Here is a 21,842-nt window from a genome sequence, read left to right on the forward strand (position 1 = left end):
GTTGTATATATGACAAATTTAATATAATAAAGTTCCATAGGAACCCTCGCAAACGTACTCATAAATCTAAAAATACTAGCAACAAACACAGTAATATTTTAGGTGATTTCGAAGTCACACTTAAAAACTGGGATAAGAACATTATAAATGTACATGATATACATAATTTACTTTTCAGTACTAAACACAGTATACTGAAAGCATTGCACAAATTCATACGCACTTTCAAATTCGAATCCAAACATCTCTTTCATATAATAAATGATATTTGTAAATTTAATCTTAAAAACATAAGCTCGACAACACATGATAAAGATTCTATTATTATTTTGAACTTCAACAACCATATCATGGATAACATAAATATCAGTAAAATTGTAAATCAGCATAATCATCTACTTCCAAATACTAGTCCCAGTCATATTAAAGTAAGATATAAGTATAATAAACCCTTTGGATTATTAGCTTGCAACTACAAATCTATAGCTACCAGTTTAACATCACATATAACAGACACCAATAACTGCGTTTGTCAACAAACCAACATGCAGCAATATATTGATCCAGACTATGGACACATCATTACAGGAAATCTAAACATAGTTACGGACCCAATGCTAAGACATGTACTATCACAAGGATTCAAATTCAGGCCGCCCACCAAAATAAACATAACCAACTTCAATAAGCAGCTATATCAAGACCTGTTAAACTACTGCTTCCATCTAGCCTACAAAAATAACACGCCTATAGAAGCATACCATATGTGGATTAGCCATACATTCGCCCTATTCAAACATAAATATGCATTACAGAGTTCAAATTTATATTATCAGGGCACATACTATAACTTGACTGCATTAAAACAAAAACTGCTAGATTTTCACAAAAACTTCGTAATCACACCGGTAGATAAAGCAGCCAATAATTTTGCATTCATTTGCAAATATTTTTATACATATACTTTAACTAATGAACTTAACTCAAGCAATACCTACAAACCTATTTCCAGTACATGTAATATCATTACAAAAAAACTAATGGCCTTCAACAAAAAACTAAAGCTCAACTTAAATAATTACAGCTTACCTTACATCTACTTCATTCCTAAATTTCATAAAAAACCAACAGGCTTCAGATTCATAACCTCATGCAAAAATAGTTATGTACACAAATCAGGAAAAACACTTGAACGACTACTGCAACCACTGATGAATAAGATACATAACAGCAAAATCATAGGCAACAACCAACCTGTATTAAAATTTTTGCAAAGTAATACAGTCAATAATATTCAAACCTTTGATTTCCATAGCCTATTTACCAGTATCAATCAAACCAATCTCAAATTGGTACTCAAAGATATATATGATAAACATAAGAATTTTATTTCCTGCAACACCTATTACTGGAACAACATACTTAATTTATGTATTTCCAATAATTTCATATATGATGGCGATACAGTATATCACCAAACCAATGGAACACCTATGGGCAGCCCAGCCTCATGCATAATAGCCAACCTATATCTATACTGGTCAGAAACCTCATTTCCACAGGAACTAATACTATTTAGATATATAGATGACCTCATAGTAATTAACTGCCCGAATTTCATCCAGGATTATGCACATCTATACCCTAGCGAACTTGTACTAGAAAGAACTAACAATTCTGACACAGCAGCCCAATTTTTGGATCTAGACATCAATATAAAAAATGGTATAGCCTCCATCAATTTGTACAACAAACGTGAAGCTTTCAACTTTAGCATAGTAAACTATACACAATGGAATTCCAATATTTCCAAACAGGTACATGCTAACGTTATCTTAGCACAATGCATCAGAATTGCAACGATATGCAGCGACAAAACAACAGTTATTGATAACATCAGATCATTGTACAGTAAACTGACCAGAAATCTTTTTCCTATTAAATACCTGCGTCATCATATCAATAAAGCCCTTAACATATTAAGACACAAAAACTTAATAGATATCAATATAAACAGCATTATTAGTTTATAACTAATAATTACTCCCATACGCATCAAGTTTGTAAATAGTGTAAATACAATACACTAGGCCTCTTTGGTGTCTTACGGTCTGGAAAACTTGTACCCACCGATTGGTCTAACATAGTGTATTACCTTGTAATTATCTTGTAATTAATTTTGATTATATCTTGATTTATTTATCTATTTATTTGTTAATTGTAACTTATATATATCTTACACTTTAACACAACTGACTTAAGTACATGGTGCACCTACTCTCGGACAGTCGTTCAGGGTCCTAACTATAGGAACGGGTTTGCAACCCCGAACTACCCTAGCCCAACTTTATATCCCTAATTTCATCATCTTTTTGCTTTACTAAATTCTACATTTTATACTCTGTGAGCGATTAGTGTAACGAAAGCAATATCAGAGTACTATTTTTCTCACTATACCAAATCATAATTTTTCGCCTTAACAAAGTTTAGCTACTCTACTGCTACTTTGTAAGCAATTATATTTCTTTGCTATCCCGAAAGTTTGAGTATCATGTACTTAACTTGAACCTAGCGTAGCTCCACCGCTTACGTAAATTACAAAATATACATACACCAAAATTCGTCTAACGCTAGGTGCCGCTAGCGTTTCTTCACATATATACACTGTTTAGCCTCCGGCTCTTTCTTTTTTGTCGACCGGTCACGTAGCGGTAAGTTATTGACATTCTTGTCATTCTTGTCAATCGGACACTCGCTTCCTTTGTCTTCTCTTTTTGGCGGGTTACTTACTTCTGTAAGGTCATCCATGTTCTGTATGTTATACTTTGGAATAATATTTTTGCTTAACTTGTATTTTATTTTTTCAAAATTTATATTCTAAATTATTTTTTACAACGTGTCCGCGTACACGTGTTTTTTTTTTTTTTTTTTTTTTTTTTGACATACAGAACATGTCAGAAACAGAAGTAAGAGTATTGCTGTTCTTTTTCATAATTTAGGTGGATGACCTCTGAAGATGACACAGAAATTATGAAAGATACTGCAATGCTATTTCTACTTTGGTCGTTCTTTTCAATAATCTGCTATTTCTATTTTCGTTCTTTTCAAATTTTACATTTTTCAAAATTCGCACTTTGTTTATAACGTTACTCTTTTCCGTTCTTCCCCCCCTTTATTCAACATACATCGCTCCCAGGGTACACGGTATTTTCATTATTAGCATAAGTTAAATTAAAGATTTGCACATAACATTAAAATAATTTTCTATATATATATATATATATATATATATATATATATATATATACACTAGGGGACTGCACTCGCTTCTTTTGATAAAATAAAATGAAATACTTACAAAAGCTTTCGACACTGTGTGTGTCTCTTCCTCAGCTGTGAATACATAAATGCATTACATATGGAAATCAAGAATTGATTTCCATATGTAATCCCATATTTATGTATTGGGATGTAATTTTCCTCCTAGTGATATTTATTCAGCCAATTCATATTTCCATATGAATTGGCTGAATAAATATCACTAGGAGGAAAATTATTTTAATGTATAGAAAGATTATATACATACAAGGTGTGGCAATAAAGTGGCCAGTTAATGTTATAGTTAAAACTTCCTACAGCAGGTACAGAGACTGTCTAGTAAGTTGACAAGCTGCAAGTAACAACCAGTTTCATTACTAGTGTTAACGTTCCATGTCATGATTCTGCAATGGAGCAATCAAAAAATACAAAGCTTTTCCATTAAAATGGGACAATTTAGAATAGAAACATATGAAATGTTAAAAACTGCTTATGCTAAAAAACATCTTATGGCTAGAGCCTTAGACTACGAAGGAGTTTACTGACATATGGGCTAGTGCAATCACATCAATCACCTCATATTCTAAGGCTCTAGCCAAAAAGATTTTTTTTAGTCTAAACTATTGCATACCATCAGGCATCTCTCATACTGTGGAGTTATACTTCATAACTGGGTTGTCACTATTGCTCATCCACCGAAGAGAGGCTAAAAAGCATTGAAATGGTGCCATCTGGGTGGTGGTATCTGCTGAGAATAAGTAACAATACTCTTCTCCATTGGTGAAACGTTACTTATTCGAGGTAGTGCAATTTGATCCCAGGGGCTCACATCTGGTGAGTATGGGCTTGGCACACCTAGGGTCCTGAGCTGAATATCATCATTCTTCTCTTTCTTGATGATTTTCTTTTCTCTCTCTCTCTCTCTCTCTCTCTCTCTCTCTCTCTCTCTCAGGGTAACTCAATTTTTTTTTTTTTTTTTTTGCCTGGTGCAGCAAAAGCCTCAGGGTTCTTTGCACCATATGGCTGATAATGATGATGATAACATGACAACTTGTTGTGAAGGTATTCACAATATGAGATATAATTAAAACAATGCCAATTCATTTACCTTGGTAGTTTACTATGCATAAAAATGATATGATTGCGCTAACCCATGTGTCAGTAAGCTGCTTATGGTGACAAAGCATTAATATGTACCAGTGTGTGTTTGAATGGTATAACCATTTCAAAGATGGAGGTAAGCATATTCGCGATGACCCAAGAAGTGGGCATCCATCCATTAACCTTTTGAAACGAGGACAATGTTGCAAAAGTTCAGGAAATTACGGAAAGAGATAGTCATTTGACCGTAAGAATGATGGCTGATGAGTTGGATAGGATTAAGGATGATTCGTCAAATTCTGAATGAAGATTTAGGGATAAGGAAGGTCTATGCAAAATTTGTGCTGCACAGCCTCACAGATGAGCATATGATAACATATGATAACAGGAGAGTGTTATCATATGAAGACTTCATTCAAACTTGTTGAGACAATCCTAATTTCCTTGACTGTGCTGTTACTGGAGACGAGCATTTGGTGTTTCAGTATGACCACAGATGAAACATCAGAGCATGCGGTGGACTTCAAAATCATCACCAAGGCCCAAAACATTTCATTTATAGAAGTCCAGGATCAAGATGATGTTGATCATGTTTTTCGACAAACAGGGTGTGAGTCAAGGAATTTGTACCTGAAGGGGAGAGAGTCGATGCTGTATTCTACATACAGCAGCTTCAAAGACTATTGAAGCACATTTTCCAGGTGAGCTGCAATTATGAGAGAAAGAACTTGGTTATTGTTGCACAACAATGCCCCACCCATTCTGCACTTGTTCTGAAGGCATTTCTGAAAAAAAATGCCATTGTATTGATCGATCATCCATTCTACTTTCCTAAATAGCAACAGCACACTTCCTCTTCTTTCTAAAGATGAAAATGCCCCCAAAGTAAAGTAATTTCAGGAAGTTAAAGACAGAGAAAACTGTAATAACTGCTTAACTGAACATCATCTCTTTGGATGCTTTCACTAACTCTTTTCAAAAACTTTTTAGAATGGCATAATAAGTGAATTCAATCAGTTGGTGACTACTTTGGATAAAAATGAAACCATTTTTGACATCCCTCACTTTGCATTCTTTTCATGGCACCAGTCCAGGAACTTCATTGCTACACCTTCTAATTCAAAAAAATTTGCAAAATAGGAATAATAATGATGAAAGTTTTCTGTTGTTCTTGGTTTTTAACATAGTGTTCAACAATATGAAACTGTATGAAATGGATAAAAAAAAGATTCATTGCGTCTTTGTTTATAACAGTTTCATGGAGGTATAATGTTTCTTTTTTCATTATGTATTCATGCATTCACATATTCATTATATACTCACTAGTGGGTGAAGATTTCATGGCACCGGCAAACCAATAAGTTTTTGTTGTTTTATTGACTTAATTGCCATATTAATTTATTTTTTCAGAAGTAGCTTTATAGTCCTAGTCATGCTAAATAGTTTATTTTGAATTTAGATAGAGAGTTTTATAGGTTAGTACTTAGTATCCATAGAACCTTGTATGGTTCAAAACTTGCCACCATTGTAGTATATTAGATCGATACGGAATAGCATAAGGCATATCTCGAACTTGATAGCTAAGTACAACATAAAACTATATAGCATAATACATAGCACTGCCTTAGGAATCTGTTAGCTTAGTATAGCATTATCAATTGATTTATAAATTTATAATTCTAAATTTTCATCATTGATTAAATTGTATTTAAATGGAAATCACATCCAAGACTAGAGCAGCAAAGCAATGTGCAAAAAGGAGCGGGGTGCTGTAGCTCACGGGAAAACCGAAGGGGGCAATTCTCCAATGCATCACGGTCTAAAAAATGTGCAAAATGTGAAATGTTTGAGCACCTTTCTGGAACAGGACATGATCTAGCCAAGCAGGATGTCTTTGTGTGTGCTAGGTGCAAAGAGTGTCAAGAAATTAGGCGGCAACTCAGTGTTCTGATGGGCGTCTACAAGAGTTTAAGGTGTAGGGTAGATGACCTCGAAGGAATTACAATCGGGGGCCCAACAGACACTCAGCAGCCCAAATCAACGCCAGAGCTCAGCTCACTCTTGTGCATCAGGCAACACAGTGGCAATCCTCAGAGCAGAATGCACTGGTCTCAGGAGCTAGTTACTGTAAATGATTCAGTTGTCAAATAAATTTAATGATATATATATATATATATATATATATATATATATATATATACAGGGTGATTCACTACCAGTGCGACAAACTTGCAGGAGGTGTAGGGGGCACAAAGACGAATCAGAATCACATAGCATTGCAGGGTCCGAAATGCCTTCGTCATGCTGTAGAGGACGTTGAACGGGAGGTCGCGTGAACAGCGATCCCACTGGAAGTCAGCATTTGCGAACCGATTCCAGAGGCAATAGGATGGACGAGTATTCAAACGTTGAATTGGCCGACATGCACCTCGCATATGGAGCTGCAGACTGTAATGGGCGCGCAGCTATGCGCTTGTATCAGGAACATTTCCCGCACAGGCGTGCTCCTCATCATACGATTTTGAAGGTTACGTGAGACTGGTTGTTTCATGAGAGGTACCATGAATCGAGAGCGAACGATGAGGATGCCAGACAATGAGGAGAATGTCCTATGTCTTGCAGAAGGCAATCCGAGTATGAGTACTCAAGCGATAGGCCAACGATTGGGTATTTCCCAATCCACTGTATGGAGGATACTGTCAACAAACCAAATGAGTTCATACGATCTGCAACGTGTCCAATCATTGGAGCCTGTGGATTATCCACTCCGGAGGACTTTTGCTACTTGGTTTCGTCAACAGAAACGGTTCGCAAATGCTGACTTACAGCGGGATCCCTGTTCACACGACCTCCCGTTCAACGTCCTCTACCGCATGACGAAGGCATTTGGGACCCTGCAATGCTATGCGATTCCGATTCGTCTTTGTGCTCCCTACACCTCCTGCAAGTTTGTCGCACTGGTAGTGAATCACCCTGTGTATATATATATGTATATATATATATTTATATATATATTGTGTAAATTTATCTGCCATTAATTTATCAGGGGCAAAAGTTGATGACATTGTATAGCAGATATGATCTTTTAGGGCTCAAAAGGTGATATCATTGTACACGTTGGAACTAATGATATTAAGTGTAGGAGAACTATGAATTTACTTAGCAAGTACAGGTCAATGTTGAAAAAAAAAAGCTGCAAGTTAGGATTAAATTTGAAAGTGTCTGCAATTCTGCCCAGACATGATAGGAAGGAGTATATGATAAGAGACTTGTCAATCAATTCGGCCCTGGTGAGATTCTGCAAGGCTCACGGGGTAGAATTTTTCTCAGTATGGTCTGTGCTTGTTAACAAGAGAGATTGCTTCTATAGGGATGGGATACACTTAAATAGAAAGGGTGCAAGAATATTTGCTGATGCTATGGAGGCAGTGTTAGGTGGGTCAAAAAACTGCTAGCTTGGGAGGGATTCACAGACTAAAAGATTAACAGTAGGCAGAGGCAGAAGTGACTCTTGCACTGCTACAATTGGAATGAGCAGAAGCCTGGAAAGCAAGCTACTTGGGATTTCAGGAACTGCTAGGCGTCGTCATGAAACAAGTAAATACGTGGGCTGTGTTAGGGTAACTAAGAATAAGAGCCGGTGCATGTACACCAATGCTAAGAGTATAGTAAATAAATTTGATGAATTTGAAGTGTTGGTCAAGACATCAATGGCAGATATTGTTATGATATCAGAGATGTGGAGTCACGCAGATATAAGGAATGAAGAATTGGAATTTCGGGAGTGTAATGTGTACAGAAAGGATAGACAGGATAGGAAGGAAGGAGGGATTATGCTGTTAGTTAAGAAAGTGCATCCAGTTGACATTGGTTGGCAGTGCAATGTTGAAATAAGCACTGGGAAAGCAAAAGTGAAGGTAGGAGCACATTATTGGACAAATGACTCTGATGAGTACAATGAAAATGATACAGAGAAATAGAGTGGTCCAGTATATCAAGAATGTCTTATAATGTGGATTTTAACTTCCCAGATATTGACTGGAACTTGTGGTTTGGTCACTTGCACACTAGCAACTTTTGTGGATATACTGGATGATTGTTTTCTACAGCAACATCTTCAAACAGTGACGGTAACACTCTTGATCTGATTATCAGCAGTGATTATTCATGCATTAAGAATTTACAGATAAAGGAACCACTACGTGACAGTGATCACAGTGAACTTATGTGGGATTCACTCAAAGATGTAATTACCATCAGGGGTAAAGGGAAAGGATTTTGCTTTTGTAAAGGTGACTTTGTAAAGGTCTGAGAGATTTTTTCAAATTCTATTCAATGGGACCAACTGATGATGTTACAAACAGAAAATTCTAAATGGGAAGCATTCAAGGAATTAATTTTGGAAGCTACTAGGCTATTCATACCAACTAAGAAATGCTGTTCAAGGAGAATAAAAATGAACGGGATGCATATAAATTATCAGGTTACACAGATGCCTATGGTAGGTATAAGCTAGTCTGTAATCAAGTCACACAGCTTGCTAACAAACTGAATAACTATTTTTAATCAAGATTCGCACATGAGGAATTCTTTATAGAAGGAGATTACAGAAGATTAACACAGTCTAACAGATAATAAATGATTTCGTAATAACTGAGAGGAAAGTGGAAAATAAATTGAAGTTTAACGTAAGAAAGGCACACGGAGTTGATGGAATCTAACCAGATATATTAATATAACTGGATAGGTAAGGGAGGCAGCAAAAAAGGTAAGCAACCCCTTAGAAATAATTATGAGAGAATTCTTGGATTCAGGGGAGAACCCCACAGAATGGAGGTGTGCAAATGTATCCCTAATTCACAAAGGGGATCAAAGGGTGACACGATTAATTACAGACTTGTTGGTTTAACTTCTGTTCCATGGAAAATAATGGAGTCACTGGTAAAAGAAGTAATGCAGGATCATCTAAACAAGGCCGTAATTATAGTTCAGACACAGCATGGGTTTGTTAAGGGGAAATCTTACCTAACCAATTTGATTGGATACTAACAATGTGGTCACAAAGGAACTGGATGCAAAAAATAATTTTGATATTATATTCTTGGATTTCAGGAAATATTTTGATAATGTTGCACACAAAAGACTGCTGTATACAAATTGGAGCAGTATGATATTAAGGGCAAGTTGCTGCTATGGATAAAGGGATGGCTGGGTGTGAGAAGACAGAGTGGTAATCAGTGGACACTGCTCTTCGTGGACAAATGTTATTAGTGGAATCCCCCCCCCGGGGCTCTGTGTTGGACCCACTGTTGTTTTCTGTATTTATCAATGATACTGATGAAGGCATATCAGGTTTAATATGCAAGTTTTCTGATGATACAAAGGTTGGCACGGTTGTTAATAAGCTACTGCAACAGGAGATTCAGAAAAGCTGGGTAGATGGGCTGGAAACTAAAGTTTAACATTGACAAATGCAAAGTACTGCAAATGGGTAGCAGTAACCCGAGAATAACGTACCCACTGTGCAGTACTGCACTCAGGGTAGTGGAAAATGAAAAAGACCTAGGGGTTACTGTGCAGCCAGATATGGTTTTCTGAGCAATGAGACTGGCAAGAGAAACAAAGGGAGGAGGGGGCCTCTCTCCAAGAAAGGCTTCAGTTCTGCAAATTGCAGCACCTGGAGACTAGGAACCTTTGAGGTGATCTGATTGAAGGATTTAAGTCTTTAAATGGCTTGAGCAAGTTGAATGCTGATGGGATTCTTCCTCTTTCTCAGACTACACAGGAGGGGGCACAAATTCAAATTGTGGAAGGACGGATGCAAAACAGTATTAATTTGACTTTTGCCAGTGGATAGTGTAGAAACGAACTTCCATCTGTTGTTATGGAAGTTAATAACTTAAATAAATTCAAGTAAATATTAGATAAACTATTGAAGGGAATGAATAGGTTAAATGGGAAGTGTCTTTTTTTTGGGCTGATGCTGTATCATTTGTCACTACTAATGCTAATGCCAATTTCAAAAAAAAAAAAAAAAAAAGAGAAAAGTCCTAGAAATGGGAATCCTTAGAAGAATAAAAGAGATGAGTTGATGATTTCCTTGTCATGTCAAAACATCATCTGAAATTTTGCTCACTTACACAGATCACGTCAAAAATCAGAAAAATAAATTCCCAAATTCAAATTTCTATCAGTGATTCACTGTGAAATTGCAATCATAATGGCTACTGCACTCTGCAGATATTCATGGAATTGTTTGGTGAGGGGGTACTCACACGTGTTTCAAGCTGAGGGACAAAGTCAAGAGACCTCTTTTCTATCAACTCATGTTTACATCCCTGTGATCACAAAGTATATACTCTTATTCCTCTCAACATGTGGAATCGCGCAAATGTTCTGCAGCTAGTAAAGTAAGTGTATAAAGACTGCAAGAAAAATACCAGATTCCAAACAGTTCACATGATATCACAAATGTGACCTGACTGTACTTTTTTGAAAATCACTGTGACATAATTGATTGCTTTCTGGAGATCACTAATGCACTTAATATTCTGGAAAATAAATAAACTACATATGTCAATCAGCTATCTGAAAAGAAAGAGAGAGAGAGAGAGAGAGAGAGAGAGAGAGAGACCATTCAAATCAGTTGATGATGACACCCAGGTCCAAAGAAGAGGTGCAAAATATCTATCTTTTGAGGATGGATAGAGCGAGTTGTACAATTCTGGCTGAATAAAGAAGTCAAGAAGCGTTATAGTTTGCTCACAGTGAAAAAGAATTTTAACTTTGTTAAATCAAAACTTTAGTTATATAGGTATAAAGGTCAAAATGTGCAATACCACTACCTTTGGCCTCTGCACAGTAGCTATTAAGAATGTAGCTTCACAATGTGCAACTCAAAATTTCAAATTTGGACATTTCTTTCAGATACTTGAAGTTGGTACTGACAGCTAAAATTTTGCATACAAGTATTATTTAAGATGATCTGTAAGTGAAAAACAAAATTTCAGATGAGGTTTAGGCATGGCAAGATTGACAATTTTCTTGTGAGATATTCAGAAGACACCTAACATTAACTGTTACTTCAATGGATCACCTGTGAAGAAAGAATGCATAAAACTGTTACACTGACAAAAACACCAAAAATTACTTCCACAAATATGCATATTTATTTATATTTTTTATAATTTTTTCAGATTCCAGCTCTCAATTTCATATTTCCTATAGCAACTATATCTTCAGGGTTCTGAGATGAAAACTACCAGAAAAAAGACATTTATGACTTCGTACAAAAAAAGTTTATTTTTGAATACATTTTTAAATACCTGGGGTGCCTATAAAATAATTTTACCCCTTAAGGAAATAAACATTTCATACTAATAATACATACATATTTCATCATTAACATATGTTCTCTACCACATGGCAGGACCATGACAAATAGAAATCAATCATATTTCCATCTCTCACTGTTTCTAGCCAGCTCTTTCAGCCCACAATACTTATCATCAGCCTCTATCAAATTATTCAACACCGATTTTCCTACTTTGTCCTAGTCTCTAACCTATCATCTTCCCTTCAATAATATGACAACAAAATCCTTGCTTCTTCTCAAGAATACAGTTAGTCCCCAACTTATGTAAGCCCGAGTTACGTAAATTCGGACTTAAGTAAATTTTTTTGGTAAAATCAAAAAGATACTTTCTGTATAATTTTTAAGAGTGAAGGAACAATAAGTATAAGTTTTTATTTTCATTCCCATACAAACTATGTTGGATAATAACCTGCGGCATAACTATAATCTAGGTAAATAAATTTCATGTTCTGCTTTAAAAATTCTGAAGAAATATTCAACATGTGTTTGAGACAAGTGAACTATGTTAAAGCACTTCAGAGAAACCCCACAACGTTTAAGCCACGTGGACTGTGTCCAATCAACTATTTCTTCGGAGAATTATACTCTATCCCTTTAACATCCTTGCTGGAATATGCAACATTTCAAGAACCATTTCAGGAATGATTTGACAACAACTTGTATGAGCGGAGTTTGGAAAAATCTTCTAAAAAATTCCGAGCTTAACAACAAAGACTTCAACAAAGATGAGCTGACGTCTTCTGTTACCAAAGAAATTGTAAACTTAACTCAGGAGTTGCAACTGGTCCTGGAGAACAAAGATGTAGACGAGCTTGTTCATAAACGAGGTGAAGGTTTAACAACAGAAGTTGAATGCGCAAATAACTGAGAACGGGAGCAACCCAGTTCAAATTAAAGGAAATGGTAGAAACATTTCGTAAAATTCAGGAAGGTCTCTGATGAAATGGATGAAAACACTGAATGTTTCTTTCTTGAAAATAGAAAGAAAAGTTCAAGACTGCTTATCGCGAAATTTATGAAGAGAAAAAAAAAAGCATATGAAACAGTCGAAGATCAGAGTTTCATATCACTTACTACTTCCCTGACTTGTACTTAGCCTACAACACCTTGTGATTAATGTGTCTTATTAATGCTTCAGGCTCATTTTAAGTTACCTTAAAACATCACACCTGAAGTGTGTACACTTTGATTCATTGTGTGGTTTAGACCAATTTCCTTAAATATGTACACTTTGGTTTTGATTCCATTAGTAGCCCTTATAAAGCCTACACTGCGTACGAAATACATATCAGTTTATACAGTACAATAACGTGTTTTTTTCTTCCTTTTATGGTCTTTTCTTATGTGCCACTCCAGTTAATTCACCACTGTTCCCAGATAAAGTTTTTAATTGTTATGGTATATAACTATTTTTCTTCATTCTTCTGAGGATATTATGTGGTTTTTGTAATTTTGGCATATCAGGATTACAGTAGCAATATTTTATTAGTCATTCCCAAGTTACATAAAAATTGACTTGCATAAGAAGCTGTGGAATGTATCTGTTATGTATGTCAGGGGCAGACTGTAAGTCCAATCCAATTTGGATTTTTTTTCTTTATAGCCTTTATCATATTTCTATTTTCTATACCCTATGACTTGGTCTATATTTGCAAGAAGCATATGTATTCAATTCCTGACCCAGGTTCTTCAATAATATTCCATCTGTCCCATCAAACTCATACCCTTCAAATCTCCATCAATGTTTACCAGTTTGGCATATAAAATGCTTTTTCAAATTCCACAAACCAAACATAAACATTCTTATTAACTCTATATTTCTTTTCATCAAAAAATTCTCATCGTTCCTATCACTTCCCTTGTTCTTTTCCCTTTCTAGAATCTACATTATTCCTATCCTGTCATTTCCTCCATTCTTTTCCTCAAAGGTGCACTATAGCCAGTGTGCGCCATTAAACACACACACTTCCTCAATCTTCTGTCCATTAGCCTCAACGTCACTTTTGATTCATGTGATAAACTAACTGTTCAGAAATCTTAACATTTGATTACATTCTTTCTGATCCCTAGTAAAATTATAACAGTAGTCAGATAATGCTCTGGCCATTCTCCCTTCTCATATATCAATATGTAATATGTTAGTTCACTTACTCTAAGATTTCTTATCACTTCAAATACCTCCACTGGTATCCCATCAATCCCAATCATCTATCTCTTCATTTCCCTTAATATAACTCTAAACTCTGTTTCTATTATTGTGGAATCCAATTTATTCTCATTCATCCTCAGTCTCAATCTTATCCTTTCTTCTACATCTTCCATATAAATCCTCTATATATTCAGCCCGTCAATTCTGTGTAGTATCCTTATCTTTTAATAATTCCTCAACTGCATTCTTTCTTTAAATAATTATTTAAAGACTTCATTCTTTCAAATTTTCAGCTCTAGTTTTAGCACTAGTAGAGGCATATGATGCAAGAAAGCAAGCTTATATAGCATCAGCTAAAAAAAATAAATAAATAAACCCTTCCTGTTTCACCCATCCATTCACTTCAAAAGTAAGTCTAGTTCATCCTTGAATTTATTTAAGCTGTCAACTTCCATAATGACAGATGAATGTTTGTTCCAGCAATCAACCACCTGCTGGCTAAAGGCAAATTTCCGCACATCTATTCTACAACTGTCATTCCTCAATTTGAATTTATGACCCCTCAGGTGCGGAATCTGAGCAAGAGAAATAATCCCATCAGCACTGAGCTTACTCAAACAATTTAAAGCCTTATAGACCTCAATCAGATCACCTCGCAGGTGCCTAGTCTCCAGAAACTGCAATTTGCAGAACTTAAGCCTATCTTGGTAAGAGCAACCCTTCGTTCTACTCACTAATCTCGTTGCCCTTCTCTGTACTCGTTCTAGTAACTCAACATCTTTCCTAAAATGAGGTCTCTGGACCTGTATGCAGTATTCAAGGTGTGGCATGACCACTGCCTTATACAAGGGGACAATCACCTCCTTATCCCTGCTAGCAAAATTCATGTATATCATTGACAAAACACTATGAGCTCCTCTTGCAGCCTATCTGCACTGCTCAGGAAACTTCATATCTGACTGCACAATTATCCCCAGATCTTTTTCATTCTCCACTACCCTGAGTGTAGTACCGCACAGTTGGCATGTTACTCTGGGGTTACTGCAACCTATATACATTACTTTGCCTTTATCAATGTTAAACTTCAGTTGCCAGCTCTTACTTATCCAATTACTTTCTCACTGGCCATAATGAATAATACTTTAATTACTTCAATCCAGCTATTCATATCTTCACTTTCAACTTAGAATTTTGCTAATAGGGAAAAGGAGGTGATTATCCCTTTGTATAAGGCAATGGTCAGGCCACATCTTGAGTACTGCATACAGGTCTGGAGGGCTCATTTTAAGAAGGATGTACAGTTTCTTCAGTGAGTACAGAGAAGGGCAACAAGATTGGTGAGTGGAAGAAAGGGGTCCTCTTACTAAGAAAGGCTAAAGTTCTGCAAATTCCAGTCTGGAGACTAGGCACCTGCAAGGTGATCTGATTCAGGTGTATAAGGCCTTGAATGGGTTGAGCAGGTTCGATGCTGATGGGATTCTTCCTCTTACTCAGATTAAGGCTGATGCTGCATAAGTTTGATTTCTTGCATCACATGCCTCTACTACTACTACTACTTTACTCCCAATTTCTCTTCAACCTACCTCACAAAATTTCCTTTATCCACACCACTCGTGTTTTCCATATACCATATATATCATTCTTTGTTTTCTCAATTCTCTTTAATTGTTATTCTTTCATTCATAAACGCTAGATCATAATGCTGTCAATATCAGGTTCTGAACATGCCAGTGAATTTTTCACACTATTTTTCTACCATTCTCTTACAGCTATATAATCCACTTCATAACTTGCCATATATATCTCTAGCATTTTTCCAAGTATGCCTCCTTTTATGGTCATTAAACTATGTGTTCATCTCCACAGCTTATATATATATATTCCATATATTTCCTGTATGTTACAATCTGATATTAGCAAGTATACTTGCACCACCAACAGATTTCTAGGTTCCGCTTTTATCTCCATCATAAGTATGGGCTTGGCACACCCAGGATATCATCATTCTTCTCTTTCTTGGTGATTCCTTTCTACTCACACACACACTCTCACTCTCTCTCTCTCTCTCTCTCTCTCTCTCTCTCTCCCCATCTCAGGGTAATAGGGAAATTTTTTTTTGGCCAGTGCAGCATAAGCCTCAGGCTTCCTTGCACCATATGGCTAATAATAATAATTACCCCATCAGTAACATATTCAACTTGTTCCACATATTTCCTTAATTCTTTATTCAACATTACGGAAACATCATTTCTTCTCTCCTCCTCACTGGAACATAAAACTCTCAAACCCTTATTAGCATAGGCACATGATGCAAGAAAACAAGCTTATATAGCATCAGCCAAAAAAAAAAAACAAAAAAAAAAACCCCACCCTTATTTCATCCATTCACTCGCTCGAAATGTTTGTCAAGTTCTGCCTTGAATCTATTTAAGCTATCAACCTCTACAACGACAGATGGAAGTTTGTTCCACCAATCAACCACCCACTGGCTAAAGGCAAACTTCCGCACATCTATCCTACAACCGTCATTCCTCAATTTGAATTTATGCTCTCTCTGGCGATTAGTCTGAGCAAGGGGAGAAATCCCATCCGCATTGAGCATGCTCACACCATTCAAGGCTTTATACACCTCTATCAGATCACCTCGCAGGTGCCTAGTCTCCAGACACTGTAATTTGCAAAACTTAAGCCTTTCTTCATAAGAGCAACCCTTTGTTCCATTCACTAATCTTGTTGCCCTTCTCTGTACTCGTTCCAACAGCTCTACATCCTTCTTAAAATGAGGCCTCCAGACCTGTATACAGTACTCAAGGTGGCCTGACCATTGCCTTATACAGAGGGATAATCACCTCCTTATCCCTGCTAGAAAAATTCCTGTATATCATTGACAAACACCATGAGCTACTCTTGCAGACCGTCTGCGCTGCTCAGAAAACTTCATATCTGCCTGCACAATTACCCCCAGGTCCTTTTCATTCTCTACAACTGTCAGTGTGGTACCACAGAGTTGATACATTACTCTGGGATTACTGCTTCCCATATGTAGTACTTTACATTTGTCAATGTTAAACTTCATTTCCCACCTGTCAGCCAATCTGCTCAACTTTTCTAGATCCTGTTGCAGCAGCGTACTGTCATTAACAACCCTGCCAACCTTCGTATCGTCTGCAAACTTGGACATTAAGCCTGATATACCATCATCAATATCATTTATAAATACAGAAAACAACAATGAACCCTGAGGGACTCCACTAATAACATTAGTCAACGAAGAGCAGTGTCCATTGATTACCACTCTCTGTCTTCTCCCACTCAACCATCCCTTTATCCATAGCAGCAATTTGCCTCCAATGCCACACTGCTGCAATATGTGCAGCAGTCTTCCATGTGCAACAGTATCAAAGGCTTTTCTAAGATCCAAATATATGATATCAAAGTTATTCTTTGCATCCAGTTCCTTTGTGACTACATCATAGTATCCAATCAAATTAGTCAGACAAGACTTCCCCTTAACATACCCATGCTGTGTCCGAGCTATAAATGAAGTCTTGTCTAGATGATCCTGCAATGCTTCTTTAACCAGTGTTTCCATTAATTTCCCTGGAATAGAAGTTAAACTAACAGGTCTCTAATTACCTGTGTCTCCCTTTGATCCTCCTATGTGCATTGGGGTCACATTTGCACATCTCCAGTCCATGGGTACTTCCCCTGAGTCCAGGGAAGCTCTCATAATTATGGCTAAGGGTTTGCTTACTTCCTTTGCCACCTCCTTTAATATAACTGGATAGATTTCATCCATCCCCAGGTGCCTTTCTTGTGTTTATCTTCAACAATTTCTCCTCCACTTTACTCTCAGTTATTACAAGATTATCTAGCTTACTGCCAGAGTTGAATACACCTCTGGTATTCCCCTCCCTGAATAACTCCTCATGTGTGAATGTCGATGCAAAATATTCATTTAGTTTGTTAGCTACCTGAGCAGGATCATCAACAGTTGAACCATCGATATCAGGTGGACCAATCTGATTCATCCCCTTCCTTCTACAGTTTACATAAGTAAAGAACTCTTTGCTGTTTTTCTTTGCATCTTTTGGCAAAGATTTCTCGTAATCTGCCTTCGCCTAGCTAACCTCCTTTGTAACTTGGTTACAGACCAGTTAATATCTATCATAGGCTTCTGTGTCACATATTAATTTATGTATCCCATACATTTTTCTTCTCTGTTACATGTCTAATTAGGTCATCTGACATCCATTTAGGCCTAAATCTTGAACAATATTTCTTTGTTGGTATGAAAAGCCTAGTAGCTTCCAAGATTAATTCTTTGAATGCTTCCCATTTTGAATTTGCTGTTGGTAACATCATCAGTTGGTTCCACTGTATAGAATTTAAATACTGTCTCAGACCACCGTACTCACCTTTATGAAAGCAAAAACTCTTCCCTTTACCCTTGAGGGTAGTTACCTCTATCAGTAAATCCCACTTCGGCACACTGTGATCACTGCCACCTAGTGGTTCCTTTATCTGCAGATTCTTGATGCATGAAGAATCACTCTGATAATCAGATCAAGAGTATTACTTCCTCTAGTTGCCTCCCGCACATCTGCTGTAGAAAACAATCATCCAATAAATCCACAAAAGCCTTGCTAGAGTGTGAGTGACCAACCCACAAATTCCAGTCAATATCCGGGAAATTAAAATCCCCCATTATAAGACACTCTGATTTACTGGCCCACTATATTTCTCTGCACAACTCCTCGTTATACTCATCAGATTCATTAGGCCTATAACACACACCTACTCTCATTTTTCCTTTCCCAGTGCTTATGTCACACCAAACTGACTCAACATTGTTCACCAACATCAATTGGATGCACTTCCTTAGATTTTATGTGTTTCTTGACTAACAGCATAACCTCTCCTCCCTTCCTGTCCTGTCTATCATTTCTGTATACATTGTACTCCCCAAATTCCAGTTCTGCACTGCTTATGTCTGTGTGACACCACATCGCTGATATCCCAACAATATCTGCCTTTGATGTCTTGACTAGCACTTCAAGCTCATCGAATTTATTAACTATACTCCTAGCATTGGTGTACATGCAAGTATACATGCACCTGTTTCTACTCTTAGTTACCCTAACATGTGTGAATGTCGATGCAAAATATTCATTTAGTTTGTTAATGAATATTGCCCATGTATTTAGTTGTTCCACTATGACTCCAAGCAGTTCTGGAAATTCCTATTGCCTTGCTTTCCAAGCTTCTGCTCATTTGCCTTTCAATAGAAGTAGTGCAAGAATCACATTTACCTCTTCCAGAGGCTACTGTTAATCTATTAGTCCGTGTATCCCCCCAAGCTAGCAGTTTTCCAACCCACCTAACACTGCCTTGATAGCATCAGCAAATATTCTAGCTCCCTTTCTATTTAAGTGTATCCCAACCCTGTAGAAGCAGTCTCTCCTGTTAACAAGCACAGACTAGGTTGAGAAGAATTCTACCCCTTGAGCCTTGCACAATCTCTCCAGGGCAGAATTGATCAACAAGGCTCTCATCATATACTCCCTGCTATCGTGTCTGGGCAGAATTGCAGACACTTTCGAATTCAACCCTAACTCACGGCTTTTTTTCAGCATTGTCATTACTTGTTAAGTAATTCTGCCGGTCTCCAACTCTTAACATCATTAGTGTCAATGTGTACAACAATATCGCCCTTTGTGCCCTTAAAGGATGATATCTGCTCTACAACGTCATCAACCTTTGCCCCTGGTAGACAGGGGCAAAGGTCGAAGGATCTCAATTTAAATCCTTCGAGGGCATCCACCCTGTCCTTCAAGTTCTCATATAAACCCATAACAATGCTGAGTTGGCACCTGATTTCCTCGCACTCCTTACGCATACACAAAGCCATTCCCCTTGGCAATATCATGTCCCGTTCCTGATTGCTCCACAAACATCAAAACAAACAGTGCATTTCAATAGACTGTGATTCAGAGGAAACCCCCCCCTCAGTTCTCCCCTGAGCCACAACACTTCCACTAGTTTGAGCCTTTTGCTTTGCTGCTCTGGTCTGAGTCATGATTTCTATTCAAGTTCAATAAAATTCCAATACAATATATAACCCTAAACCTATATCCCAATGCAGTTATAACACTATATATATATATATATGTATTTTGGTATCCAATATTATCTCCGAGTTACGTTATATGACTTTCTTATCCCCTGTCAACTTATATGTATTAATTTATGATTTTACGTTTGTAATAACTAGGTCGCTATATTTATTTAGTTAAAAAAGTACAATTCGATTGACAATGAAATTTAATAAGATTAATAAATTTTACTGATTAATTGATACTACTATACTCGCTATCTAGTTTTCCGTTAAACCTTACGCTAGCACACGTATCGTATAACAATGGCAGCATGTTACAAACGGTTAATCTATGGACACGAGGTATCATTTACTTTCCAAATCGCGCTATCTAAATTCAAAATAAACCACAGAGCCTGACTAGGTCTATAAGCTACTTATAGAAAATAATTTAATCTAACAATTAAGTCAATAAAGCGGCTAAGTATAATTAAAAACTTTTCGTTCGCGGGAGCTGCAAAACCTGTCCACACATGGATTTGATACCCTTACCGATACCTTACCCTTACCTTATTACTAACATCTGTCCTCTCCCTTCACTTTTCTCACACAACCCTACCACATCCAGTTTAACCCTATTCATCTCCCTTCTTAAGTATTTAAATTTCACTATTTTCTCATACTCTCCTAACATTTAATGTTGCTATCTGAATTCTACTTCCTATTCCTCTCTTCATTGTCTTTCAACCCTTGCCCATGAAAATTTCACTTATCAATGACTTTGAAAGCCCACTCCCTCTATGTCAAGCATGGCATACCTGTCTGTCAGGGGATGGCATCAACTTACCAACTTTTGAGGTTCTCTGTAATCACATAGAAGGAAATATAAACAGGTTAGAACAGCTTCCTATTGATTTCTATGCCTTGGGAGAGAAAGCAGACACTCTCCTGTTCTGTTACACAGGTTAAGAGCCGAAAAAGAATGACGAAGGAACTATAACATGTATATAATTAAAAAAGTAATAAAGCAAAAAATTAAGAATATAATCTATAAATTAAATAATACATTACTTTTCTTCACCAGTTCTTGATTCAACAGCTCGGACTACTTGTGTATGGCGACGAACTACTAGAATGTCTTCATCAGTTGAAACAGGTTCACCAATTGTAGTACAGCCTTCCATTGAACAAATGTATCTCACCTTCAGATAATGATAAAAAAATTTTTAGTTTGTCTCTTAGGCTATTTTATTATTAAAAGTTGAACTAGATTACATAAGAGTGTGCCATATTTTTGGGAAGTTTCAATTAACATTTTCAAAGTTGTCATTCAAGAAGAACATCCAGACCAGTTAAAATGTGTATGTGTATGTGTGTGTGTAAATGGCAAAATTATCACAAAACTGTAATCCTGGCAGAATTTACCAACCGAGAAAGCACAGTGCATGCTTTAGTTCAATGAGCTGCAGTCTGCCTCCACTGTTATGTGTAAATTTTAAAAAGGGTTTTAAAAGAAACCACCAAGTAGGCCTATGCTTCAGCAATGACATGAAAAAAATTCATAAAGGATGCATGTTTGTGCAATTATCCAGGATGAGGTGGCCAGCCTCATGCTAGCCATGAGGCTGTCATGTAACTGCTAGCATGGGGGGGTTTCAGACTAAAAGGTTAAAAGTAGCCGCAGGCACAGGTGAAGGTGATGATTGAACTACTTCTATTAGAATTAGTTAGTTAGTTATTTGGTTTTTAGGAGCATTAGCAACTAAGGCCATATTGCTCCGGGATATGCGGTGGTCATTACC

General features: G+C 36.8%; 1 protein-coding gene across 1 annotated transcript in view; it reads right to left on the reverse strand.

The window, feature by feature from the left end:
• The window catches only part of LOC150078283 (eukaryotic translation initiation factor 2-alpha kinase 3-like), a 280,030-nt gene that overhangs the window by 187,299 nt on the left and 70,889 nt on the right, over nucleotides 1-21,842 (reverse strand). The window contains exon 4 of the mRNA XM_090385567.1: nucleotides 21,112-21,242. Coding sequence (XP_090241693.1) covers nucleotides 21,112-21,242 — 131 coding nt within the window. The remainder of the gene's footprint in view (nucleotides 1-21,111; nucleotides 21,243-21,842) is intronic.

This window comes from Mastigoproctus giganteus, chromosome 11 (assembly GCF_048544385.1).
Source record: "Mastigoproctus giganteus isolate SK-2022 chromosome 11, ASM4854438v1, whole genome shotgun sequence".
Taxonomy (NCBI): Eukaryota; Metazoa; Arthropoda; class Arachnida; order Uropygi; family Thelyphonidae; genus Mastigoproctus; species Mastigoproctus giganteus.